The sequence below is a fragment of the Acaromyces ingoldii genome (assembly GCF_003144295.1).
Source record: "Acaromyces ingoldii strain MCA 4198 unplaced genomic scaffold FA10scaffold_2, whole genome shotgun sequence".
Taxonomy (NCBI): domain Eukaryota; kingdom Fungi; phylum Basidiomycota; class Exobasidiomycetes; order Exobasidiales; family Cryptobasidiaceae; genus Acaromyces; species Acaromyces ingoldii.
In genome coordinates, this window is record NW_020290248.1 from 2,274,169 (window position 1) to 2,298,755 (window position 24,587).

A 24,587-nucleotide genomic window follows, 5' to 3' on the forward strand; every position below is an offset into this window, starting at 1 on the left:
CACTCCACCCGCCAAGGCCAGTCTTTTTTTCTTCTTTGCCTACCGGTTCGACCCTGCGTGGTGCCTGACGCGCGTGGCCTCTCCTTTCCCCTCCTTTTCTCTTCACCTCTTCTCAGAAGACTTCAAACAGGGTTAGCGTAAGTCTTTTCCTATTCTCCTTGGGCTGAAGACTAGGGTCAATGTATCTTATGTTTCGAATGCTCCGCCTCGCAGCGCTGAGGGCTGCAAGCAAAGAAGAGGGCATCATTGTGATGTCGGCTCATGGCGAGGAGCGATGGTAAACACTCAACAACGACAGCAGTCATACCAGAGCGATTGTGTAAAGCACATTCGCTCCATGGCTCATGAGTCCCAAGTTAGGAGACAGAACCCCTGGCATCTGCTCCCCCGACCAGCCAATCAACGTAGCGTGATGCGATAGTCATTGCTTAACAATCGACCACAGCTCCTCTCTGGTTTGTCCTCATGCTCCCTTTCTTGCGTCCTTTGCGCGCTTCTTCGCCGCCTCCTTTTGCATCACCAGACCGACAAATGACCCCACGACGCCCAAACCGACGACGAGGATGATGGCGGGCAGTCGAATCGCCCATTCTCGGGGAGGAAAGTAGGTCTGGATCACCGAGTCATCAGGAAAGATTGGCTGACACGCAGGTGACGATGGGTCAGCATCGACTCATATCTCAATCTCGGCAACACTCACTGTGAGAAGGGCCCAGGTCGTGTAGTAAGAGAAGACGAATGTGCTGACGAGGAGCATCAGCCCGCCCAAGATCCGATCGGAGATGGCCTTCCATAAGCGTCAGCAGGATGCTCCTATCAGCACAACGGCCCTCTAACACTTACCATAGCTGTCTTCGGCCTCCGTTCTCGCAGCTCCTTGCTTGCTGTTCGATCTGATGTCTAAGTAGAGACGCTGGACGCTCAGGCCAATCTTATCCATGAAAGAGCCACGTGGAGGAGGAAAACATAAAAACTTTAAAACAAGGAGAACTTCGCATGCCCTGCAGCAATTAAGCGTTCGAAGAATTTTTCTATTCTTCTCGGCCCGGGGACTCGTTTTGTCGTGTTGACTTACCAAAGTCATCCAAGCCCTTACCGTTTGAATTGACAGGGAAATCGCCACCATAATTTCTCACTCTCCTCCATCAACACCCACTGACTTCTACCTCAGCTTGACGACTCGTTCTTACTACAGCCACTCCCACCACTTTGTCGCGATCACCCTCACACTATCACCGTCTACACCTCACGCTCTCTTAACCGCACTACCCTCACCGCGTCTCTCTTGTTGAAAGATGTCGGCGGCCACTACCACGGCCACGGAGCTGGCTGGTCCGGCGAAGACGGCAGCCACGCAGAGGACCCGACTAATCTCGACAGACATGCTCGCCGAGCACGACACCATCGACTCGCTCTGGGTCTCATACAAGGGCAGAGTGTATGATGTCACCGAGTTCGCGCCAGACCATCCGGGAGGCGACGACCTCATCATGCGTTTCGCTGGAAAGGACATGGGAGATATCATGGAGGATCCTGTCGAGCATTCGCACAGCGAGAGCGCGTTTGATCTGCTGGAGGAGCACTACATTGGCCGCCTGCCACTGACGGAAGAGGAGCACGCGCTTGTCGCGCCCAAGGAGGAAGGAGGTGCAGATTTCACTGGCAAGGATTCTACGATCCTCATCACCGACGACTTCAAGCCTCGCGAGACTGATCTCAAGAGAGATTACAAGAACCACGCTTTCCTTGACCTTAGCAAGCCCTTGATCCCGCAGATGTGGAGCGCGAGGTTCTCTAAGGACTTCTACCTGATGCAGGTGCATTCGCCACGTCACCTCAAGGGCTCTGCTCAGCTTTTCGGACCGTGGTACCTCGAGATGTTCACCAAGACGCCATGGTACATCGTTCCTATCTTCTGGCTGCCTATTTCGGCAGCCATCTATTTCCGGAGTGCGCAGCAAATGGAGCAGTGGATTGGTGCCGATATTTCTTCGACAGCATCGAGCACGATGGCATCGTCTTCTTTCGCCTCTTCAGCGTTCCAGAACCTCACGGCGGCGCCCATAACTCCCTCCACATCCCTCCAGATTCTCACGAATCTCGTAGGAGGAATCGACGACGACTTCACGAACAAGTACCTCTCCCACGACTTCTTCCACCTCCCGAGCCTCTCCAGCTTCGCCCTCGTCGTTCCCCTCTTCCTGACAGGGATCTTTATCTGGGGTGCCCTCGAGTACCTACTACATCGATTCCTGTTCCACGTGGACGAATTTCTTCCAGACCGTCAGATCTTCCTACTGATCCACTTTTTGCTTCATGGTGTGGTGAGTAATAATAAAAAAAAAAAAAAAAAAAAAAGGATCGCGTCGCGGTGTCGCCTGCTAACACTTATATTTATTTACTTTTTTCCTACCCCGCGACAGCATCATTTCTTGCCGATGGATCCGTAAGTTGGGCTCAGTTTCCCCAGAGCGCAAGAGATCATTAGCTGACAGTCTCTACATCAGCCTTCGCCTTGTGATGCCACCACTCCTTTTCACCGCCCTCTCGTATCCGTTCACTCAGCTCGCCCACGCCCTGTTCCCGAACGCAATCGCGAACGGCCTCATCTCGGGAGCGTTCTTCATGTATGTCGGATACGACTGCACGCACTATTTGTAAGTTCCATTCGGTCCTCAAGATTGACTTTAGCTGACTCTTCTTGTTGTTCTTGCAGCCTTCACCACACGAAGCTCCCAGAGTACGTCAAGAAGCTCAAGGCACATCATCTTCAGCACCATTATGTCGACTATGAAGGCCGCTACGGAGTCACAAGCACCTTTTGGGACTGGGTCTTCTCGACCGATGGCGTTGTGCGGAGCTAATGAGACTGAGAAGCCATACATCAGAGAAGACTATCTTTAGGCAACCTTCCTAATTCATATCATATTACCTTGTCAACATCGAATCATTTCTTACAAACACGGAAAGATCTCTCAGCTTCGGAGATCAGAGAGAGTGCGCACGTATTGCTCTGGCTACTGCAGCTGCAGCTATCCGCTAGGCAACAACAGAGGCTATGCATGCGTCAAGGGATGAAGGGCTGAATCGCATGAAGAGCTTAAAAAGTTGGGCGTGCAGTCATTTTTGCCAAGCCCACGTGTGGCGACATTCTAAGCTCCTCGACCTTGTGGAGATCATTGACGATCCCACCACAACCACGAGAACGAGCAGAGTCACAGGAACAAAGGAGGTCAAAGGCGGAAGCGAGAGACGCTGAGCGATACCGCCCACCATGGAGGGTGGTCTGGTGCCACCGCCCAACTACAGCGCCTCGACTGCCACCAATGCCGCAGCGTCCGCCGACACTGCAGCGTCCACTTCGTCGGGAAGCGTTAGCCCAGGGCTCGACAACTTCTTTGACGTCGTTCCGCAGTCGGACGCCACCTCGTTCCAGGCCGGCTACCTCGGCTTGGATGGCTTCCAGTCGTGGATCAAGGGAGATGTCCTTGTCAAGCTCGACGAAAGGGCGCGCAACGCGACTTCGGGCGCTGGCTACGACAAATGGTGAGTCTGCATTCCCCCGCGCGCCTCCTGCGCTGCGAGAGAGAGGAGATAATTGACCCCTCTTGCTGCAGTACCATATCACTCCAGGCCATCGAGATGGGTCCCACAGACTCCATCACGCTGTTTTCGTCTTCGCAAACGCTGTGGCACTCCGCCTCAGCAGCCACGACATCAACTGCGCAGCCAAACTCCTCCTCGACAGCCCTTCCCTCGACGATGCCCTTCTCCTTCCAACTGACTCCAGACCTCCCGCATTGCATCCATCTCGGCACGAGCTCGCTGCAGTACCGCCTCGAAGCAGTCCTGCACAGCTCCGACCCGTCCTTGCTCTCGGTGACCCGCTCTGTGACTGTTCATCTCACCCGATACAGCGCCCCAGGGCCGCTCGGCGCAGACGAGCACGCCGGTGTGGGCGAGGGCGATCTCGAGCCTCACACTTGGCACGTCTACACACCCACGCCAATGGTGTTGCAGCTCAAGCGGGCCCTTTTCAGGCGAGCGGAGCCAATCGACGTTCGAGTCAAGATTTTGCCACCTGACCGCTCACTGATTCGGGAAAAGGGGCTGCATCTTCGGAGTGTAGAGGCCAGGCTCATCAGGGTCATCACAAGGAGGGATGAGCAGACGGGCAGTGGTGGTGCTAGTGCTAGTGGCGGGAAAGGGAGGTCATCCTCTGTCGACGCAAGGGCTCGAGGGGACGACGACGACGGCGCTGCTCCTCATGGAGGGCGTGGGACGTCGCACGAGTCGCTGCTTGCCACCAGTGGCAAGCTCTGCCGCTTCAACACATCGCGAGCTATCATCCTCCGGCTGACTCTCCACCCTCCATTTGATCTCTCCAACATGCCCCACCCACACCCCGACCACGACGCAAACTTGTCTGGACCGGTGCACGGCCGAGGCGGCGGCGGCGGTTGCGAAAGCATTAGTCAGGAGACGCTGTTGCATCAAGTCAAGTTCTTTGTCGAGGTACGCGTGGGGATAAGAGGAGGACAAGGAGAAGATCGCAGCGTCGTTGTCAAGAAAGAGGTCAAAATTTTGCCTGGGGCCGCTGGCGGAGGACAGGAGGTGACGGAATTCTCCGAGAAAGCTGGTGCAGCCGTCTCTGCTGGTGTGGCCGGGCATGGGGACCCCATCGCTGGTCCGAGTGGCGGCAGTAGAGCAAACACGGAGGCTGAGGACCCGTTTGCTGGGTTCGACTCCGAGGAAGAGTACGACGGCTACGAAGATGTGGGTCGTTCGCTCGAGGATGGCGGCGACGACTTGGACGTCATGGATGAGGCCACCTACCGGCGCCTCCATGACTCGGGAGCCTCCTCGAGCCGGGCAGAGCAAGGAGAAGATACACTCGAGGACCACCAGAGACGACTGGAGCAGCTTCGAGCGCTGTTGGACGGACCACCTCCCAGTCTGCTCGAGAGTCGCAATGACGTACAGGTGGAGGTCGATGTCGAGGGCGTTGGGAGCGCCATGCCCAGGGCACTAGGCAACCGCGCGCATGTGCCCAACTTCAGCAGCCATCCATACGACTCAGACCTGCGCGGATACTCTGCTCGAGAGGAGACAGATGCAAATGGCGAGTCGCCTCCCTCGCCTGGAGGGAGCTGGCACAATGACGACAATGAACCACCGCCTCCTCCTATCTCGCCTTTTCCAGATGGCAACGACGAAGAGAGGGCGAGAAGCGGCAGCGAGGGCGTTCACTCTGACCGGGGCGCCAGCTACGCGGTAGAGCGCACCACGTCATTGCCAGGCGCCTTTGTTCGTGACGACGAAGAGCACAGTGCTCGGGACGAGCAAGCATCTGCTGCTTTCCCACCCCCATACGTTGCGGGGACAATGACTCGAAATGCATCCGCGACGACGTCTGCTCCTTTGCTAGAGACGACGTCACCGGCCTTGGCTTTTGACTTGACGTCAACCGCTGCCTTGAGGACGCCAAATGACGCGACGCAGCCGACGCCGACGGTGGCGTTGCGCACTCTGGAAAGTGATACTCATCCGCCGGCGTACCCCTATACGCCGCCAAGTGATTTCACATATCAACAGGAGCATCATGAACTCCACCCTCCACAGCATCAGAATCAGCATCATCCACGACAGCACCATCGCCTGCACAATGCTCCGGGACCTATGGGCGCTCTTGGCCCGCCTAGCTACGAAGCTTGATTGGGGCCTCAATTTGACATCTGTAAATCCTATAGCATTGTAGATGTGGCGGCGTAATTGAAGCCTTCACAACTGAATCGGACGAGTTCGGTCGGCACCTTTTGCTTATGCCCCTCGGCTGGTAAACACACGAAAACGCCCGCAGCGAGGCGCCCCGAGGCGAGGTGCGCATTTCCTTGTGCCACACAAGTGCGCAGATATAAGGGCGCCTGTTGGGCACCTCCTCTCTTTTCCCATCAACGAATCTCCTCTCCTTTTCTTCCCTTACCTCTCTCCCTCTTGACGGGGGACCAAATATTCTTGTCTGCAGGTCATTGACAGAACTCCCTCGCAGGCTGGTACTGCGAGACTGCTCGACAACAATCTCAGCGCGACCCTTCTGTGCTTTCGTCATGAAGCATCGCCTTCTAATCTTTGGCCTGGCTGCCATTGTGACATTTGTCACCGTCGCCATTGCCTTTCCAGCTGGTGTAGTCCCCAGCACGCCTCCATCGCAGCTCAGTGCTCCTCCCGTCTCACCACAGAGTGGCCCTCCTCCCGTCGTTCCTCCCCCTGGTCCCAATGACAAGTCGACTGTGCCTCCTGTGCCTCCTCCATCGGGTCGGGTACTCGATGCAGGCATGGCCAGCACCGACTCGACAACCTCGCTTCCCAACAACAACGCCTCGATGGTCGACGCTGATCTTCTCGGACCTCCTCCTACGAACGCATCGCTGGCCGATTCGCTGACGAAGGCCCCAGCTGGTGGAAATTCGGCGTCGCCTCTCCCTGCGGCTGGACCTGGCTCGAATATGACGGACTTGGCGGGCTCTGACGGTGGCGGACTCAACCTTAATGCCACGGCGTCCCTCAGTGGTCTTCCTGACTCGGCGAAGAAGGCTCCTCTTGGTCTCAAGTCCAATGCAACGATGTCGGCGGACCTCGACGACCTTGACGAAGGTTCTGAAGACGACCTTGACGAACCGATGCCTGCCACCAAGGGCAACTCCTCCATTCCTTCTACTTATTCTTCGGCTCTTGGCTCCAAGCAGCTGAACGCCACTTCCCTTCCCGTCGATCTCCCTGCCAACCTGAATGCCACCTCGGCCCCTCTCCCGCTGGCTTCTGGCCCTGGCGAAGGAATGAATGCGACATCGCTGCCCATGGACGCGATGGGTGAGCCAAAGAACGCCACGTCGCTGCCACTGGACGCGATCGGTGGTCCAAAGAACGGCACAATGCTACCGCCTAATGCCTCTGTGACCGGTAATGGTGAGCCCGAGGGTGCAGCTGCCGACCTCAATCCTGCTTCCGCACCCATTGGACCGAAGACCAACATGACGGCCTCAGCTCTTCCTGACAAGGATGAATTCACCGGGCCTGATGCCAAAGACAGCGACAGTCTCCCTCCTGCTCTCGACAAGCATGTCCCGCCTCCGCCTGAAAGTGACAAGAAAGACAAGGGCAAGGGCCCAGGTAAAGCGGACATGCCTGTCCTTCCCAGCACCAATGTCACCGTCCTTTCAACCGGATCTGCTGCAGCCGGGGTGCCCCTCCTCACCCATTCGGAATTGGCCGATGTGGATGCACCTTCCAAGACGATCAAGAGCTCCAAGAATAACAACGCTACTGACTCTGCTCTGCCTGGTGATAAGGGCAGCTCGTCACTCTCCGACCCAGTTATTGACAACTCGAAAGCTCCTCTGCCTCCGCCTGCCAAGGATGGTCCCGACTCGACAGCACCTGGACCTCTTCCTCCAGCGCCCGATTTCACCAAAATGCCGCCTCCTGAGCCCACTCCTGCACTTTCCGACGACAATGCTCCTCTGTTCTCATCCGCCGCTGGAGTGGGCCACTGGGACAACGTGCAGGCAGCTCAGGAGTCGCCCTTCATGGTCGCCAATGACACTATCTTCTCCTTTGAGCGTCTCTCTTCGTACGAACCAAGCTCTTACGAGAATCGATACCGAGCTCTGGACGACTTTCGCGGCACCTTTGACGTTCCCAAGCACTGGGGCCACCTGAGCCCGTACTTCTCCAGCCCCATGTTCCCCGAGATGCAGGAGCGCAAGGTTCTGCCACAGCACTGTAACCTCAAGCAGGTCCACATGCTCCATCGCAACGGCGCACACATGCCGGCAAAGGACTCGCCAGCCTCTCGATTCGCTGAAGCCATCGAAAATGTCACAATGGGATCAAGCGTCATGCTAAATGCCACGGGCCCGCTCGCTTTTCTCAACCACTGGAAGTACGAGCTGGGCGTGGGACACCTGACGGCAGCCGGCGCACAGCAGATGTTTGACAGTGGTGTCCAGAGCTTCTACCGATACGGAGCCTTGTTCAACGCGAGTAAGGTTGCCAGCAAACCCGTGCTCAGGACCACGTCGCAGCATCGCATGGTCGACTCGGCGAGCCATTGGGCATTGGGAATGTACGGTCTCCATGCGCCTTCTACGGTGAATCTTGAAGTCATTGTGGAGGATGATGGCTACAACAATGTGAGTGTCCTTCGCTCAGCTAGGCTGGTCCTTCCGTGATACTCAATTCTAAGACAGACCCTGGCCGACTCGAGCAACTGCCCGAACGCCAACGACGAGGCGCTCCAGTTCGGAGACCAGACTTCGTCGAAGTGGATCAAGACGTACCTCAAGGGAGCCGTCAATCGACTGAGCCGTCATCTGCCCAAGATGCACCTCACCCCTGAGCTCGTCTACGGTATGCAGACCCTCTGCGCCCACGAAACCTTCACGCTGGGCGAATCCAACTTCTGCCACCTCTTCACGATGAAGGAGTGGGAAGGCTTCGAGTACGCTTCTGATCTTCTCCAGCGCGGCAATTACGCCTTTGGCTCGCCCACGGCCCGTGCGCAGTCTCTTGGCTACCTCGTCGAGTTCCTCGCCCGCATCGAAGAAAAGGCACCGTCCAACTCAATCCTGCCCTTGCCCCTGCCCCCTTCTCTCAACAAAACGCTCGATGACGACACCAGCACGTTCCCCGTGGATCAGCCGATTCACGTCGACTTTACGCATCAATCAAACATCCTGCACCTTCTTACCGCCCTCAACTTCTCGTTCCTCGACGCCGTCAAGCTCACTGAGGACAGTCTGGTCCAGAAGAGGGCCTTCTACGCTTCTCATATCGTCCCCTTCGCCGCTCGACTCGTCTTTGAGGTGAGTAAATTCTGGCCTTTCTCTCCTTGAATGATTGCTGACAACGCCTTCTCCCCGCTAGGTGATCGACTGCCCGACTAGTGGCAAGCACTCCCAGTCCTATATCCGCACGCTCCTAAACGACGCGATCCTTCCCATGGGTTCCGCACAGGGCTGCTCCCTCGGTCCCGCCTCGTCGTCAAGCTCCTCCAGCCACAAGCAGTCCGCCGCTCGAAAGGATGGCCTGTGCCCGCTCGACGACTTCCTCGCCTTCTTCAAGGACGAAGTCATAATGGAAAACTGGGGACAAGAGGCCCAGGTCGCCTGCCACGGAAGGAACGGAACCGATTTCGTCATACCCGCTTCAGGACCCAACAACGGCACGGTTTCGCTGCTGTAGGACGGCGGTCCTCACACCCCTTTTCTAAAATGTCTCTCTCTTCAGTCTTTACCTTTCTCTCACACCATCACCCCAAATCACAAGTTGAGAGAGACCAGAATTGAAGAATTGAATTCGGCTGTTATACACGAAATTCATCCTTTTTCCCCAGCCATTCCCTCTCGCTTTGCGACTGTGACAAGGCGCTCGCCGCCTTTCGTGCTTTTTCCTCTGCCTCTGCGGCTGCTGCGGCTGCTGCTGCTTCTGCTTCTGCCTTTGCCACTTTGGCCGCCGCGGACGCCGCCGATGCCTCATCGTTGGCAGCCTTGATCTGCTTCAGGACGCTGAGTACGTCCGCATCTTGAGATGTGTAGGTGGAAAGAGACTGGAGCGCCTCGCCAAGAGACAGACGCTGGGTGTCAGTGAGCGAATTAAGTCGTTGTAGAGTCGTGGGGTCTGTTTGCGACATTGTGCTCAGGAGAACGTCGATGGCGCGCTCCAAGCGTGGCCGCACTTGCTCGGTGTTAAAAGCGGTTGGCTCCTGAGGCTGCACAGGTTGAAGGTGGGCGTCGATGGAAAGCATGAGGCAGTAGATATCGACAAGTCCTTTCCTTGAAAAGGCGGACGTGGCGCTGGTGAGGACCAGCGTTCGGTCGATGAGCGAGAGCAGCCCTCGTTGCGCATCCACATCCTCGCCTGTTGTCGTTGCCTCTCTCTGGTTCTCTCCCGCTTCTCCCTCGCTCTCGCCCTCGCCTGAAGCCGCACTTTGCGCTCCCATCCATGGCTCGCGCGTCTCGACGGTTCCCTCGATTTGTTCGCTCTCCAGGAACACCACTTTAGCCTCTTCTTGCGGCAACTGTGATGTCCGGACGAGCTTTGTGACGAGGCCCGTTTGAATCATGCGCAACAAAGCCAAGTCGTAGTCCAGCCCCGTCTTGGCACGATGAAGGGCGGCATAGAGGGCCAATTCGGGTAGGCCCTGCTTCAAAGCCTGCCGGGCAAAGACCCTGCCATCGACGACATTCAGCTTGTGAATGCCAAGCCGCCTCCTTTCGCCCAAGTCGTTCCATCGCGCAGCAATCGAGAGACAGTTCCGAAGCTCATCGATGCTGCTCGCGGCGCCGGAAAGGTTTCGGAACGCAGATAGCCGCGGTGGCTCGTTCGTGCTTCCCTCTGCCATGGCGATGAGCTTAGCCTCGACTTGCGGCGCCAGCTCGTTGTAGCTCTGCCTGAATGTCTCTCGCGTCGGCAATGTCGATTCGACGGGTCCAGACGTGGAGACAGAGTCGGACACCGAGAAAAGGTCGCCTTCGTCTTCAGCCTCAACATCGATGAAGGCATCGTCGTCTTCCTCCTTCGATGCTGCTCTTGAGTCTCGCTTCTTGGCATGAGCGCATGGTGACCAGCCAAAGCCGCGTGAAGGTGCCGCTACGGGAGTCCTTGCGGCAGCTATCCGGCTCTGCAACGCCAATTCAGGCCTCAACGCTCGTCCAGCAGTCCTCAGCTGCGAGCCGACTGTACGAGCCAACATGTTTGTGCGCTCGGTCTGCAATATACACAGATGCGCCATGGCGAGGGAAGAAGTCAAGTCCAAAAAAAGTACACGTGACCGCTGATCGTTCGGCCGAGCTGGAAGGCCGGGCTACGGTTCCACGTCCGTGGTGCCCGCGCCGAGGGGGCGCCCTCGCCTGATGTCCCCCGCAATTCTTCTTTTGTTCTGCTTCTCTCGATTCAATTCTTCCTTCTTCGTGTCAGACGCAGGTCACTTGCATCATCCCGAGTCGAGACAGGTGCAAGCACGTCGCGACAAAAACTCATCTGAGGGAAACTCTGGGGGAGCAGGACCTGGCGTAACTCAAGGAGAGGGCGAGGGAGCATAGATTTTTTTTCCCTAGAAACACCGACGAGTCCTCCGGTTCGATAAGGACGCCGAGGCCCGAAGCAGGAAGAAATTGCCCTCTTTGCCTACCGCCCTCGTGCGGAGGAAGGGAGCTGAACGAATGCGTGAGTCGCTTGCTTGAGATCCGCGGCGGGCGCCTTGCGTGTGCTGACGACGGATAGGCAAACCCGTCGTCGATTGATACGGCGTTAGAAACTGCGAGCGGGCCCTAGGAGATAAGGACTTTCCGAAACGTGTACCGAAGGGGCGCCCAAATTATGTCGGGCCTTTCGCCGCCGCCGCCTTTGACGACATCGTCGGCGTACGAACGCTCTCCCAGCGTGACCAAGGGCCCCCTCGCAACAAAGGCACAGAGGGCCTCCTCTTCCAGCGCACCTCTCTCCGCATCACCACCCACCATGACCGGGAGCGGCCTCGGCGGAAGCGGGCCCGGTGGCAGCGCCGTCCCCCGTCTGACCGAGCCGCCAAAGGGAAGGGCGCTGTCGTGTTCCGAGTGCAAGCGTCGCAAGATCAAGTGCGACCGAGAGTGTCCCTGTGGTCCCTGTGTGCTGCGAAACGACCAGGCGCGCTGTAAGCCTGTCATACGCTGGGAAGCTGGATGCAGCTTGTCGGACTTTCAGATTCTGCAGAATCGTGTCAACGAGCTCGAGAGCAGGGTCAGTGTCATTGACGCGCGGACGGGTGGACCGTCTTCATCCTCGTCTTCGTCGTCATCGGCCTCCGGCTCACAGGTGATACCGTCAATCAAGGAGAGTCAGTCACCGGCCCCGCCGGCCATGTCGCACCAGCACCCCCAGTCCTCTTCGCAACACCCGGGACAGGGACATGGGCAGGCACAAGCACAAGCACAAGCCCAGGCTCAAGTCAAGGACGGACAGAGAAATGGAGGTCGAGAAGATGATGCCGTCATGATGCTGGAAGACTTGTGAGTTGTTTCCCAGACCGGTCGAGACATGGATCATCTCATTATCACAAAAACCTTCTTCCAATCACACAGCGCGATGGGCAACCGTGCCAATGCGAGGAGAGCGGCGCAAAATCTGGCGAGGACAACCTCCGGGCCGATACCAACCGTCTCTTCCGGAGGCACGGCCAGCAATGCCAGCCAGGCGAACGCGCCCGGTGACAGTCCTCAGCCTGACAATGCCGCCAGTCAACGCAGCGCAGACCCCGTCATTGACGTCGCCTACCGTTTCCTCCGCCTGTCGCCCAGCGAGGAAATCACACGCAGGATGATCGACTACTACTTTGACAATGTCGACTGGTACTCCAAATGTATACATCGGCCCTCATTCATGGCCGACTTGGAGGAGCTGCTGAGCTTACCGCACGAAGTGGCCGCCAGAACGATCCGTCCCTCGTTCCTGTGCATCCACTTCATGGTCATGTGTCTCGCTCTGCACCTCTGCGGTGGTCAAGAGACACACCAGTGGGGCATGGACATTCCTTCGGCCAACCAGCTCTGCGACCTCCTATTTGCGGGCAGCCAGCAGCTGCTCTGGGCCTCGGACTTCATTGGATCTCACCAGCTCGAGCACCTCCAGGCCGTGTGCCTCATGTCCGTCTACGCATACAACGTCGACGAACAAGCCGATGCCGCCTATGCCCTCGTTGGCGCCTCGATCAAGATCGCTCAGAATCTCTGTTTGAATCGGATGGACGATCCCAAGTTTCACGAAAAGGAAAGGCAGAGGAACATGATCGTCTCGGCCGGCAGCAGCAACCCAGCGAACGTCGGCGAGGGACAGCAGAATGTCATTGAGCGAGAGCTCAGCAAGCGTGTCTGGTGGTACCTCGTCTGGCTAGACTGGAGCCATGCGCTGAGCCATGGAGGGAGCTACTGCATCAATCCGGCCCACAACAAGACGAACATGCCTTCCAATGTCGACGACGATGACCTCAGTCCGCAAGGTCCTTTGAAGGTGAAGCCAATGGAAGAGTACACTTCGACGAGCTTTACAATTTGCCGCCTACGCTTCTTGCAGGTCTACCGCGAGACGATTGACATCCTCAATCTGCCGGGCGGTATGACATACCCACAGCTACTTGAAATGGACAAGAAACTGCTCAACTTGCTTCACAATCTTCCGCCCTATTTCCAAGCACGCATCGACGACTCCAAAAACTGGCGGTATGGCGACTCGACCTATGATATGGAGCTCCTCTCCATTCAAATCACGGCTCACAACCGTCTCCTGCGTCTTCATCGCCCCTACCTTGCCCGAGGCCTTGCTGATCGGAACAATTTATCGAGAAAGCGCTGCGTCGATTCCGCATTCGCCATTCTCGCCATTCTGCGCCATGCCAAATCGCATGCACCCGTCCTGCTCAAGGTCTGGATCAATATCTACTACGTCTTCTCCGGCGCCCTCGTCCTCTTCTTGGACATGTGCTATGACGACACGAGCAGCGGCGCTGCGAGCAAAGAAGCAGATGAAAAACGAAACGCGATCCGGGAGATCCTTGCTATCTGCGCTACGGCCAGACACCTATCTGCAGCGGCGAAGAACACACAGAGTCTGCTGCAAGGTCTTCTTGATGCCGAAATGGAGCTGAGACAGCCTCAGAACATTGGCAACCCGTCTCAGATGAAAGCACCGAAGAGGAAGCGGGCGAAGAGCGGAGACAACGCACCACAGCCAAGCACGCCCTTTGTTTCACTAGTCGAGCGGGTCTTGCTCGATGCGGCCGCAAAAGACTCTTCTTCTTCGACAAGCTCTTTAGGACGGTCACCATCCGACGCGGGCATGTTTGAGCCGCCCGCCAAGCGGCACTCGACGAGCTTTGTTCGAGATCGAGCGTCAACCTTTGCCGAACCGACCCATCATGGCCAGAGTCACATGCGGCACAACAGCTACCAACAGAAGAGCGCGCCAACGCCGGGGAGCAATCCCTCCTCGCCTTGGGGACCTCCGAACGCCTCGCGATCGGCTACGACCCCGGGCGGTGCCTGGTCCGCAGCGATGCACCCATCACCCGCCACCCCGTCGAGCTACATGACGAGCCCCTCGCTTCCTGGGCCTTCACACGATGCCTCTAATCACTCGAGCGGACAGCAAGCCTACCATATGGCCCATCACCATCAACCCGGCGTGCAGGGTCATCATCACCACCACGCCGCAGGACAACAGGCGCAGCCAGCAGCGACTGCCAGCGGCTTGTCCAGCTTATTGGACGAAGACATTTTTTCGGGCTTGCTCATGAACGCTACCATGGAAAGCAGCGACTGGGAGAGTGCATTGGCCTTTGTTGCACCGACGCCACAGCAACAGCAGCAGCACCAACAGCAGCAGCAACACCAGCAACAGTTTCATTCGTGAATGAAAGAGGAGAGAGAGAGAGAGAGAGAGAGAGAGAGAGAGAGAGAGAGAGAGAGAGAGAGAGAGAGAGAGAGAGAGAGAGAGAGAGAGAGAGAGATTCTTGACCGTTTTGGTTTAGTTTAGTTTTATCACTTTAGGATCTTTGTTCGAGGCAAAAGGAGACGTATCGTCTCGGTGTACCGATCTTGTATTATGACTGTGGCAGGAAGTCCTAGAATGTAATGTGTAGACGAGGACAAGACGATGATCTGAAGCCATTGACAGTGAAGCGGAAAGAACGTCGCCCTGCTTGTCGCTTCGGAAGGTAAAAAGGAAGCACAAGCGACTCGGATCAACCGCAAGCTCTGGCAGAAGGATAGATTCTGATGAGAACAGGTAGAAGGAGCGAGAGAATAGCAGGATTAGAGCGCTTGCGAAAACTCTGTTGAAGCTTTTCAAGCCATGACAAAGCCCTTGTAGCCGTCATCCTTGCTCTCGTTGAGCTCCTTCACGTAAAGAGGAATGCCGCCTGTGAAATTGAGCGCTTGGTGCTTCTTGCCAGGGACGTTTCGTCCCATGTACCTTTCGTGGAGAAACTCAAACGTGAGTGCAGGAATTAAAGGGGTATCCTGGGTGCAACTCACCAGCCGTGGCTGTCGTGGAAGAGGGTAGCAGCACTGAGGTCGTCATTGTGCTTTGTGAACTCCTCCTCCGTCTTTGGGTCGACATCAAAGCTCTTCAGCTGCTTGTTGCGCATGTAGTCAAGGAAGTCGCACGTCCACTCGGCCTGGATCTCGACCGTCGATGGTCCGTTACTGTACGCCGTTGGTCCATGGGGACCGTAGAGGAAGAACATGTTGGGGAAGCCCGCCGTGGCAAGACCAAGGAACGAGTTGCATCCATCTCCCCACTTCTTTGTCAGCGGGACACCATTCTGGCCACGAATGTCGATTTGTTGGAAGCCTCCCGTGTGCGTGTCGAAGCCCGTGGCGAGGATGATGGCATCGAACTGCTTCTCCTCGCCGTTCTTCATCTTGATGCCCTTTTCGGTAAAGCTTTCGATGGGTTGTTCCTTGACGGGCACAATGTCGACATTTTCCTGGTTGAGTACGTCGTAGTAGTTCTGCTCCAGCGAGGGTCGCACTGTGCCAAACGTGTGAGGCCACTCCCTGGAAATCACCTCGTTAGCCTCAGACTAATCGTTGACCACAAGAGCACCACTGGACCCACTTAGGGGCGAGGAAAGCGCGCTTCTTTGGATCGTGAATCCTTGCCGCGGTCTTTTCCTGCCAGAAATCGTAGGCAGTCCGGTTGCAGTCCTTTTGGTAGTAGACGTCAACGTAGGTCTCGAGCCAGAAGTGGAAGCCCTTCTTGGCCCAGATTTCTTCGTAAAAGGCCCGTCGCTGTTCCGGCGTGTGCCGCTTCCAGTCGTCATAATCAAAGTCGTAGTGGAAGCCCGCAAAGGTCTTTTTGCGCTTCTCGAAAATGTCGGGGTACGCATCCTTGAAGGCCTCCTGGACGTCTGCCGACATTTTCATCTGGGCCATTGGCAGGCAGAGGTTGGGGGTACGGATAAAGACAGACAAAGAGTCGGCGTGCTTGCCAATCTCCTGCGTGCATTGGACACCCGAGGCACCTGAGCCGATGATGGCCACCTTCTTGCCCTTGAATGCCTCTGCCTCGAGCCCATCAGGCCACAAACCCGTGTGGTGCATAGTACCCTTGTAGTTCTCCCTTCCCGGATACGTGGGGAAGTTGACCTTGGAAGCGAAACCCTAGAAATGAACTGTATGAGCTCGAGTTGGGAAAGGAAGGGGGGCGGCCAGCTAGCTCACCATGCAGAAGATGACATTCTTGGCCGTCACATGCGTCTCCTTTCCCTCAGGGCCCGCCGTGATGTTCCAGCGACTGTTGGCCTCGTCCCAATGGGAGGCCGTGACCCTCATGTTGAAACGGCAATCCTTGCGGAGATTGAGGACCTTGTCCATGTGGTCAAAGTAGCGCCGCAGCTCCTTGAATCCCGGGTAGCGCTCGGACCAGTTCCAGGTCTTGTACACCTCGGGGAAAGATAGGCCGTACAGTGGCAGCTCCGAGTCTACGCGAGCGCCAGGGTAGCAGTTCAGACGCCAGATGCCTGAGGCACACCAAGGCCCGTCAGTCAGCAACAACCTCAGAAAGGGAGAGATTGAAAGACAGAAAAGAGTCGTGACACCTACCCCCAAAGTCAGGCGCAGCGTCAAAGAGCTTGACATTGTGGCCGCGACGGCGCAGCTCGAAGAGGTGGTAGACTCCAGCGAAGCCTCCACCGACGACAAGGACATCAAGGTGCTCATCGGAAGCAGGAATAGCGCCCATGGTTGCTGCTGTTCGTCTCTCAATTGCTCAGGTCTGGAGGTCTGGTGGTGGTAATCGTGGAAGAGGAGTGCAAAGGGCAGGCAAAGACTTTGTGCAGGAAGCCGAGACGGAGTGGCGCCTGCTCTGATTTCTACTCTTCAGCCAGCCAACTCGCCGGTGCTTTGGTCAGATGGCAGACAAGCAAGCATATGCGGGACGGGCAAAATAGTGAGTGGTTTAGGCGAAAAGCTAAATCGCGAGGAGCGGTGGAGGTAGAGAAGAGACAAATGTGGGGAACGGGCACAATATCTTTGAGCTGGCCGGCCTTTGCTGCTTCGCCTTTGAACCCTTTCGCGCCCGCGGCCTAGCGGTCCTGTGACCCACATCGACATCAAAAAAGTGGCCTTTGCTCGCTCTGTCCAGCCCAACCAGCCAGCGTCGTGACATAGGCGTGGAGGTCCAACAAGACCGACCCGAATCTCATTTGTTGTATGCACAGGTTTATCTCTCAGGTGTTCTTACCGCCTCAGCAAAAGCCACCCCCGGACTGGAAGCTCTTAATGTGACCTTTGGCCGTTCTGCCAAAGTACCCGTCTGGCGCTCGGCCAGTACACACCGTGAACACGAGCGCCTCGGTTGACCTGCCTCTTTGAGCCAAAGGCTCAGTAGGTCTCCTGAAGGCCATCGCTGTTCAAGAAAACAAAAGCCGTCTTTTCGCGAGGGACCACTTTTCCATTTACTTATGCTACGATGACCTACATCCATTCGATGGGCCCAGCTCCCCTCTATTGTTGCTAAAATTCTCCCGGCTGTTCAATGAAGGAGTACGCGCTGTCAGCTGGCTCTACATCTTCATCTACTAACCCTTGGCGAAGATTGGCGTACTCACGCCTGGCCCAAAATAGCCCTTGTGGGGAAGATCCTGCAACGGGCATCCTCGTCCGTCGCATCCTGCTTTAAAGACTGTCGTTCCCCACCTGATCGTGTGTTCTTGTCAGCTATCTGTTAAGTGACGCTATGAGGTCCGAAAGGCAACCCACCAGACAGGAGAAATCCCAGGCCAGCGAGCCTTAAGAGCAAAAAATAGCAGCCCACTCAGCGCCGCTCCGACGGTAAGGCCGACAAAGAGGACGTCTTGGCCGAATGTAAGCCACCGTGTGCCGTGCAAGTGTAGAAGATATAAGCCACAGGTACACACAGCAGTAGGTCTCCCACCATTTCGGCCGGCGGTCATAGTTGAGGAAATACGCGAGAGGAACGCCGGACCTGTGGAACGATCAGAAGGAGAAAGAGAATACGCGAAGGGCGACAATCACCAGACGTAGGCCCAGTTGAAAGGCGCTGTTGGCAGCGATCAGAACACTAACCATATCAAGGGTGCAGTCACCAGTATCGTGCTCTTACCAAAGTAATGAGCGCCATTGATGACGACTGGGCTGCTTAGGACTGTAGAGGAGCGTTTGAATTGAGAGCCAGGGCGAACAAGGTCACATGAAACTCACGACGGAAACAAGAGTTGGGCCACTGGCGCTTACCGAGCCAGATGAGTAGTGTCAGGAGAGCGCCCAGTGGAAAACACCAGAGAAGAGATTGATATACGCTCCCAACTCCGAAAAGCCGCTGTGGCCCAATGAGACCGTAAACCAATGCCGAAGTGTAGAAGATTGTCTGTAAGAGTCGTTGGGCGTCAGGAGTGGTGATCCAAGCGTGGACGCAGAAAGAACCCACATAGAAGGGACAGGTGAACCCGTCTTTTTGTGTCGATGAACAGAAGTCGTCAATGTAGGCCATCTGGTAGTTAATGACGGCAAGCGATGCCAGACAGCTTATCAGCGCTCCCAGCACTTGTGCACGAAAGACGGCTCGTGGAGGTAGACCAAGACACAGGCCCAACTTCTGGTCCTGGGAATAGTGGAGAGCCTGCGAAAGCGATGTCCACGCATAAACCTTGAAGATCATGTTGGCGTACGGCCTTTCCGAAATGAGGAAGCCTGGTATGAGTTCAGCGAGGACGTTGAGCTTGATCGAAACATTCTGTGGGGAATTACAGATCAGGGTTGAGCTGATCGCACTCAGCTTGAAAGCAACGTACGCTGACGGCCATAACGAGTCCAGCCGGGATAAGGAACAAACAAACGAGACCGACGGACAGGAAGAGGGCCCAGATGGGCATGGTCGATTCGAAGAGTGTGCACAGGACGATGCCCATGAGCAGAGACACAAGTGTGACACTACACGCAAGGAGGCCGAAATGTGTGAACAAATGGACCAGAATGGCTTCTTGTCAGCTCACCTGCCGAACCAGCTGTACGGAACTTCTTCGTCATCTGTAGGAGTCCTCCTTGTGCTCGAAGTCTTAAAGCTTTGAATGCCTTTCAAAATATCTGCGCGATGCTCGAGCGCCGCATGGACCAAGATCGATGCTGTAGGTCAAGGTATTGAGGAATGTGACTGCAGGGGTTCAGAACTCCCATTCACTTACTGTATGCTGTTGGAAGAGAGCTCAATTGTTAGCTACAAGAGAGGCTTCGAGATCCAAGACTCACAAGCGAATGAGGCGCCGAAGACGACACAGTACCCCGCTGAGAGATAGAGGGGCGAGTAGCTCTCGAAATGAGCCATGTCGAGCGCTCTATGCACATCCAAAACGCTGGTTGCTTTGTAAGGCTCGGCAAAACGGTCGTATGTAGTACTGGATGTAGGTAGCAGGTGCGCCGAGTACCATGTGTTGGTCAAGCATAACAGCAACGTAACGATGAAGCCAATGGTGGCGCCGTCTGTGCAGATGTAATTGTCAGTCTCTCTTGCAAATTATGACATCGTCGTGAGACTGGACCCACACAGTAGTGATACAGTCGTTGGCCATGGCGAGATGAGCGGATGCAATCCTGCGCTGGACATAAATGTCCAGTCGAGTGTCGGCAGCAAGTTGAGGCCCTGTATAAGTCTTTAAGCATATCTCCCCATGGTGTGATCTCGTCAGAACGCTGACTCACCAAGCCATTTTTTGTGCCGGTGATGGTTGCCAAGAGGGCGTTTTCTGGCGCAAACCACGTCGTCCAGTCAAAGTAGGTGAAGACGGGCAGCACAGCTTCAACGACGAAGTGCCAAGCAAAAGATGCCACGCATACATACACTCCCCACCGCATCGTCGACATGGACCAGGCGCCGGGGTCGATGTCCTTTGCCCTTGCCGTACCCCGAGACTTGGCGTGAATTGCTTCGAGAAGGGCAATCTTGGCGTTGTTGATCGGCCACACCATTTCCTTTGGTCGAACAATCATATCACGGGCGAGCCCAGCCAGACCGATGCCCATGAGCTGAGTCGAGAGCACGACGAGAATTTGGAAGAAGATATCGTTGCCTAGACGGCTATCGTTGAAGAAGACGGGGAGCTTGATGGCGGCGAGGATATCAATGGCTGTGGCGGAGGGGAGGCTTATGGTGGCCATGACAGTGACGATAGTATGCTCCTTGATTGACCAGGTGCCCGGATTTAGTTGGAAGCAGTAGCCAAAAGGCAGTCTGATAGTCTTTTGAGGGACAGCTACCTCCCAAAGTCTGCCTAGGGGATGTGCGAGGACAAGGGCGATGAAGGAAGATATGTAGATGTTTGGCTGCCGTGCTTGAAACCAGACGTTGGCGGCCGTTCCGACGAGGGCGACGAGGGAGCCAATGCAGTAGGCCCGTAAGGTCTCGCAGCCGACACTAGGCTCTTCGGCTAGCCCTTCCTCTGAGGACCCCTCTAGGAGCATGTCGATTTCTTCGCCGTCTTCGTCTGACGAAGCGTCGATGTCCCGATCCTGTGAACGGCCTTGTGCTCGCAAAGGAAACGACTCCATCATCCCTTGACCCTACACCCTTTCGGTCGCAGTTGGTGGTGAAGTGTAGAAACGAGGAAAGCCCCGCCGGGGGAGGAACGGCAAACGCGCTCTCCTCATCAAAAGCGCTCTCGATTCGCCCACGCCCGCGACCGGCGGCCCGTCCGCTTTGACCGCACCGAGACTTTGACATTGTGCATACACAAAGGAAAAGCGCCGACACTCTGCGGCGGCGCGCCGTTTGCATACTTCTTGGTGATGTCAAGGGGAGAACTCGTCGACTCGACCGGTCTCCCCCTCTGCCCAAGGGAACCTCTTCTGCCGCCGCATTCACACACACTCGCTACACTGGCGAGTTGTGATGCGCAAGCTGCCAAAACGCCGCTCCCAACACGTGAAAAAAGCACAGCCCATGGGAATAGAGACTGCCCGCTTGCCATCGCCATTGAGCCTTTCTCAAGAAGAACGAGGGTGTCTAATGAAGATTCACGAGAAAAAAAAAAAAAAGAGAGGAAGGTTCTGTCCGCTATCGTACAGTACAGGCGCTCCGAAAAAGCCACATTCTCTTGAACATCCCAAGATAGATACCGTGATCGCAGAAGCCCCGGGCTTCTTCTCCTTTGTGCCTACGTCTTTGGCTGAATCACCATCCTTCCTCTTCCCGGCCCCGTCTTGACCTTTGTATGAGGCTTCTCGACTTTCTCCATGCGCTTCTTGCTCCAGCTGACCTGCATCGTCTTGATGTTTGGGTCTGGGTGGCGGTCCACATCGTCGTGGTGGTACGCCTCTTGGCCACTCATCTTTCGAGACATGATGAAGCGGGCGACACCACGCTTGCGCTGCTGCGACTGCTGCTGCCCTTCGCTGCTGCTGTTGCTTGCAGCTCCGTGAGTCGAGCTGGGAGTCAGTGGCGACAGGAAGCTCTTGTCGCCCTGCCGTCCCGGGTAAGGGAGGGCCGACGTCGACATGGCCGGCATGGGTGCCTCTGGCCCGCCCCTCGAATAGGGGGTAGCATTGTAGTGGAACGCCGAGGCAGCTGGAGAACGATTCCGCGTGTAACTGCTCCCAATGGTGCTCGTACCGTTGTTGACGACGAACTGGCCGCGACCGTCGCGCGTGGAAATTGTCGAGAGCGAGGGCGAGCGCGTGGGCATGTACCGTGACCTCTGCGGGCCGGCCGCAGAGGGCGAGTTGGCGCGCCACTCGTCGATGTCGTATGGGTATGGCCGTAGCTGCTCGGGAGCGAGCGCGCGCTGCTGGCCGTCCTGTTGCGCCTGAGCGAGGCTGGTCAGGTCCATCGAAGCAGGCCTTACGCTGACGGCAGAGCCATCGCTGGGGTGCGGGCTGATGCTGGCCGATCTGAAGAGATTCTCAAGTGCTTCAATCTTCTGTGCCAGCTCTTCGACTCGCCGATCGCTCAATCTTGTGACCTGCGACACCGACTCGCCCAGAACAACGCTGCTCAGCGTCGGTGGATCTGAGGTGACGCGAGGCCGGACAAATCGACCGTTGCTAGACTCCTCGCCCACCATTGTCATGTCCGTCGAGTATGGCGCGACTGAGCCTTTACCCAGAGGACCGCTGACGAAGCTGTCGGGCCGGGAGCTTCCCGGTGGTGTGGGGATTCCGAGGGTCATGAATGGACTGCTAGGATCCTTTTGTTGAGGTCGCGATCGCCTCTGCTGCTGGTTGGCCTGCATCTGGCGCTTCAAAGCCATCTGCAGCTGCTCGACCTGTCGTCGCAGGGCAGCCATCTCAAATGTTTCGGAGGCTTCTTCGTCCTGCTTTCTCGCCTTGCGCCTGGCTGCTGCAGCTGCCGACGAGGCCATCGCTTCTGCATCGCTCTCTTCGTCCATGTCGTCGGCGTCCTGTCCCGCCTCGTGGCCAAACGCACCACGCCCGCCAAAGGGGATCCCATCCACGAAGCTCGCACCGTCGCTCCAGGCCGGCTCCATGCCCGCCACGCTGTCCCGCCCGTCGTCGTCGTCGTCTCCCTCTTCCTCCTCGTCTGGCTCGTCGTCGTTGGCCACGAAGCGTCCTGCTTCTCTTGCCTGAGCTGCTCTCCCCGCGGCTCCACTTCGTGCTCCGCCAGCCCTGGCCAAGCTTCTTGGAGGAGGCACCGGCGGTGCGGAGAGGACCTCCTCGAGCACATCATCGTCGACGTGGTAGCTGCTGTCCCGTCGCAACTGCGGATGACCAGCGCGAGACGAGGACCTGGCCTTGATCGTATACGATTTCGTCGGAGCCGGCTTGTCCCTGCCGCTGTCAGTATCGGCACCGTCAATCATGTCGACATCGGGCTTCTCTGCCGCCGCCGCCGCCGCCGCCGCCACAGCAGCGCCATCCTGGCCTCTTCGGGCGCTCGACAAGTTCGACGGTGAGGAGGGTGATGGCATCTCTCCACTCGACAGCAGCAGCGGGCTGCCCGACGAGAACGTGGCCGGCTGCTGGTTCTGGTGAGGGGACTGAGGCTTGTGGGCGCCAGCCCGCTTCTTGTGGGCCGATGATGACGAGGACGAGGACGACGATGGCGGACGGCCATCGGCGCTTCCCTTGGGCGTTGGCGTCACCTTGGCCGCCTTGGTCGATCGGCGCCCAGTGCCTCCCACCGCATTCGTTGGGCTAGCATGGTACGGGAGCGAAGATGCGAGGCCAAACGGCCGGTCATAGTCCTGGTGCACTGTGGAGCTGTACAGGGTGCTCCATTTGGGCACGCCGGCTGAGCCGTCCGACCGATCCTCGTCTTCGGCCCGGCCGAGGTCGAGGACGCGCTGGCGCTGGCGAGGCTTGGAGCTGCCGTCGGCCGGCACGGTCGATGCAAGCCCGTGTCGAGCGGGCAGGCGGGGAGACCGATCGTCGAGCGCACGAAAGTCGGGGCTCGACGACGGATCGCGCTTGGGATGCAAGTGAGGCCGGGGCGGCGGCGGCACAGCGCCCGCCACGTCCTGGTTGGCGACTTGGGCCGGCGAGGAGCGGCACGACGTGTAGTCGCTGCTCGCGATCGATCCCTCTCCCTCAATGACGGGCGACAGACCGCTCGGTAGGGGCGGGAGCGGCGATGTGGGTGCCGGCAGCGTCGCAGTGCTGGACGCAGCGGCAGGGATGCCAGAGGGCTGCTGCATCGAGTCGGAGTGGAGGCGGATCGAAGGGGCCAATGGCTGGTGAGGATGGTGGTGTCGGAGCAAAGAGCCCGGCTGTGCGAACGAGCGTGCGGGGTCCCAATCAGTGCTGGTGGTGGTGGTAGTGTTGTTGTTGTTGAGGAAGGGCGGCTTCTCCCTTTGCCTCCGGGCAGGAGCCACTGAAAGGTCCATTGAATTGAAAGATGGGTCTCAACTCTTGATCACCCGGTTCGGGCAACCGACGAGTTTGCGGGGAGTGACGGAAAAGAAGGCAAAGATTGCACTTGCAGGACAGATGTTGTCGTCTTCTGCTTCTTCGATGCCAATGTACAGTATGTAGCCGATATCTCTGAGCTTCGTTTAGCGCTCACAATTAAGCTGCCTCTCGGTGGATTGATTGCTTCCGGGAAATTGAGCTTGGACTTGGACTCTGCCCCCTGCTTGTTCTCTTTCCCTTTCGGGAAGACTGCGCGTTACTCTGCACAGTCGGCGATGGCAGACGCACGGCCAGATGCAAGATAGCTGCCTGTTGAAAGATGTGTTGGAAGCGACAAAGACCAAAGAGGCAAAGATCGATGCGGAAGAGTTGGAAGCTGGACGTTGCAGACAGGAGCAAATTTAGACCTCAATGCTACCCAATATATTTGGGCACGCCCCCTGGCTTTCCTTCCATCTTCTGGCTTGGCAGCTCTCACCCTGACACTGACTGACAGCAGCGCCAACAAGCTATTAATCTTCTTTTGAACACGGGGGGAATAGGGCTCAGGGACGCAGCAGCACATGAACCCTCTTCCGATTGCGAAACTCTAGCCATCATCAGTTTGTCGGCAGTTGTGTCCGAAGGGCAAACACCTTTTTTTGTTGAGGACCAGGCCTCTGTAGTCCACTTTCA

At 57.0% G+C, this 24,587-nt stretch overlaps 9 protein-coding genes across 9 annotated transcripts; 4 read left to right on the top strand and 5 right to left on the bottom strand.

Moving 5' to 3' along the window:
* Positions 1 to 160: 160 nt before the first annotated feature.
* FA10DRAFT_265797 (hypothetical protein) lies at positions 161 to 864 on the bottom strand. The gene is made up of 3 exons (XM_025521216.1): positions 844 to 864; positions 701 to 787; positions 161 to 640 (listed from the first exon to the last, which is right to left on the bottom strand). Exons 1-3 carry the CDS (start codon positions 844 to 846, stop codon positions 464 to 466), a joined length of 267 nt encoding a protein of 88 aa, XP_025379183.1. The 5' UTR covers positions 847 to 864; the 3' UTR covers positions 161 to 463.
* Positions 865 to 1,147: 283 nt separating this feature from the next.
* On the top strand, positions 1,148 to 2,869 carry FA10DRAFT_265798 (oxidoreductase). The gene is made up of 4 exons (XM_025521217.1): positions 1,148 to 2,324; positions 2,424 to 2,446; positions 2,508 to 2,657; positions 2,717 to 2,869. The coding sequence occupies exons 1-4, from the start codon at positions 1,296 to 1,298 to the stop codon at positions 2,862 to 2,864; spliced, it is 1,350 nt and encodes a 449-aa protein (XP_025379184.1). The 5' UTR covers positions 1,148 to 1,295; the 3' UTR covers positions 2,865 to 2,869.
* A 295-nt stretch (positions 2,870 to 3,164) lies between these two features.
* FA10DRAFT_265800 (hypothetical protein) lies at positions 3,165 to 5,798 on the top strand. The gene is made up of 2 exons (XM_025521218.1): positions 3,165 to 3,546; positions 3,618 to 5,798. The coding sequence occupies exons 1-2, from the start codon at positions 3,275 to 3,277 to the stop codon at positions 5,713 to 5,715; spliced, it is 2,370 nt and encodes a 789-aa protein (XP_025379185.1). The 5' UTR covers positions 3,165 to 3,274; the 3' UTR covers positions 5,716 to 5,798.
* Positions 5,799 to 7,586: 1,788 nt separating this feature from the next.
* Positions 7,587 to 9,243, top strand: FA10DRAFT_228135 (phosphoglycerate mutase-like protein; the record flags this gene model as incomplete). The annotated part of the gene is made up of 3 exons (XM_025518739.1): positions 7,587 to 8,192; positions 8,250 to 8,864; positions 8,926 to 9,243. 3 exons carry the CDS (start codon positions 7,587 to 7,589, stop codon positions 9,241 to 9,243), a joined length of 1,539 nt encoding a protein of 512 aa, XP_025379186.1.
* Positions 9,244 to 9,364: 121 nt separating this feature from the next.
* Positions 9,365 to 10,774, bottom strand: FA10DRAFT_300540 (hypothetical protein; the record flags this gene model as incomplete). Its single annotated transcript, XM_025524862.1, has 1 exon — positions 9,365 to 10,774. The coding sequence occupies exon 1, from the start codon at positions 10,751 to 10,753 to the stop codon at positions 9,365 to 9,367; it is 1,389 nt and encodes a 462-aa protein (XP_025379187.1). The 5' UTR covers positions 10,754 to 10,774.
* A 198-nt stretch (positions 10,775 to 10,972) lies between these two features.
* Positions 10,973 to 14,456, top strand: FA10DRAFT_300541 (hypothetical protein). The gene is made up of 3 exons (XM_025524863.1): positions 10,973 to 11,226; positions 11,315 to 12,047; positions 12,120 to 14,456. Exons 2-3 carry the CDS (start codon positions 11,380 to 11,382, stop codon positions 14,440 to 14,442), a joined length of 2,991 nt encoding a protein of 996 aa, XP_025379188.1. The 5' UTR covers positions 10,973 to 11,226; positions 11,315 to 11,379; the 3' UTR covers positions 14,443 to 14,456.
* Positions 14,457 to 14,801: 345 nt separating this feature from the next.
* Positions 14,802 to 16,984, bottom strand: FA10DRAFT_278655 (FAD/NAD(P)-binding domain-containing protein). Its single transcript, XM_025523473.1, has 5 exons — positions 16,638 to 16,984; positions 16,257 to 16,555; positions 15,652 to 16,196; positions 15,066 to 15,590; positions 14,802 to 15,003 (listed from the first exon to the last, which is right to left on the bottom strand). Exons 1-5 carry the CDS (start codon positions 16,774 to 16,776, stop codon positions 14,877 to 14,879), a joined length of 1,635 nt encoding a protein of 544 aa, XP_025379189.1. The 5' UTR covers positions 16,777 to 16,984; the 3' UTR covers positions 14,802 to 14,876.
* Positions 16,985 to 18,067: 1,083 nt separating this feature from the next.
* Positions 18,068 to 20,510, bottom strand: FA10DRAFT_300543 (OPT superfamily oligopeptide transporter; the record flags this gene model as incomplete). Its single annotated transcript, XM_025524864.1, has 10 exons — positions 18,068 to 18,096; positions 18,160 to 18,201; positions 18,258 to 18,423; positions 18,484 to 18,789; positions 18,848 to 18,986; positions 19,049 to 19,178; positions 19,238 to 19,243; positions 19,302 to 19,532; positions 19,596 to 19,692; positions 19,752 to 20,510. The coding sequence occupies 10 exons, from the start codon at positions 20,508 to 20,510 to the stop codon at positions 18,068 to 18,070; spliced, it is 1,905 nt and encodes a 634-aa protein (XP_025379190.1).
* Positions 20,511 to 21,202: 692 nt separating this feature from the next.
* Positions 21,203 to 23,887, bottom strand: FA10DRAFT_284902 (hypothetical protein; the record flags this gene model as incomplete). The annotated part of the gene is made up of 1 exon (XM_025523953.1): positions 21,203 to 23,887. The coding sequence occupies one exon, from the start codon at positions 23,885 to 23,887 to the stop codon at positions 21,203 to 21,205; it is 2,685 nt and encodes an 894-aa protein (XP_025379191.1).
* Positions 23,888 to 24,587: the final 700 nt, after the last annotated feature.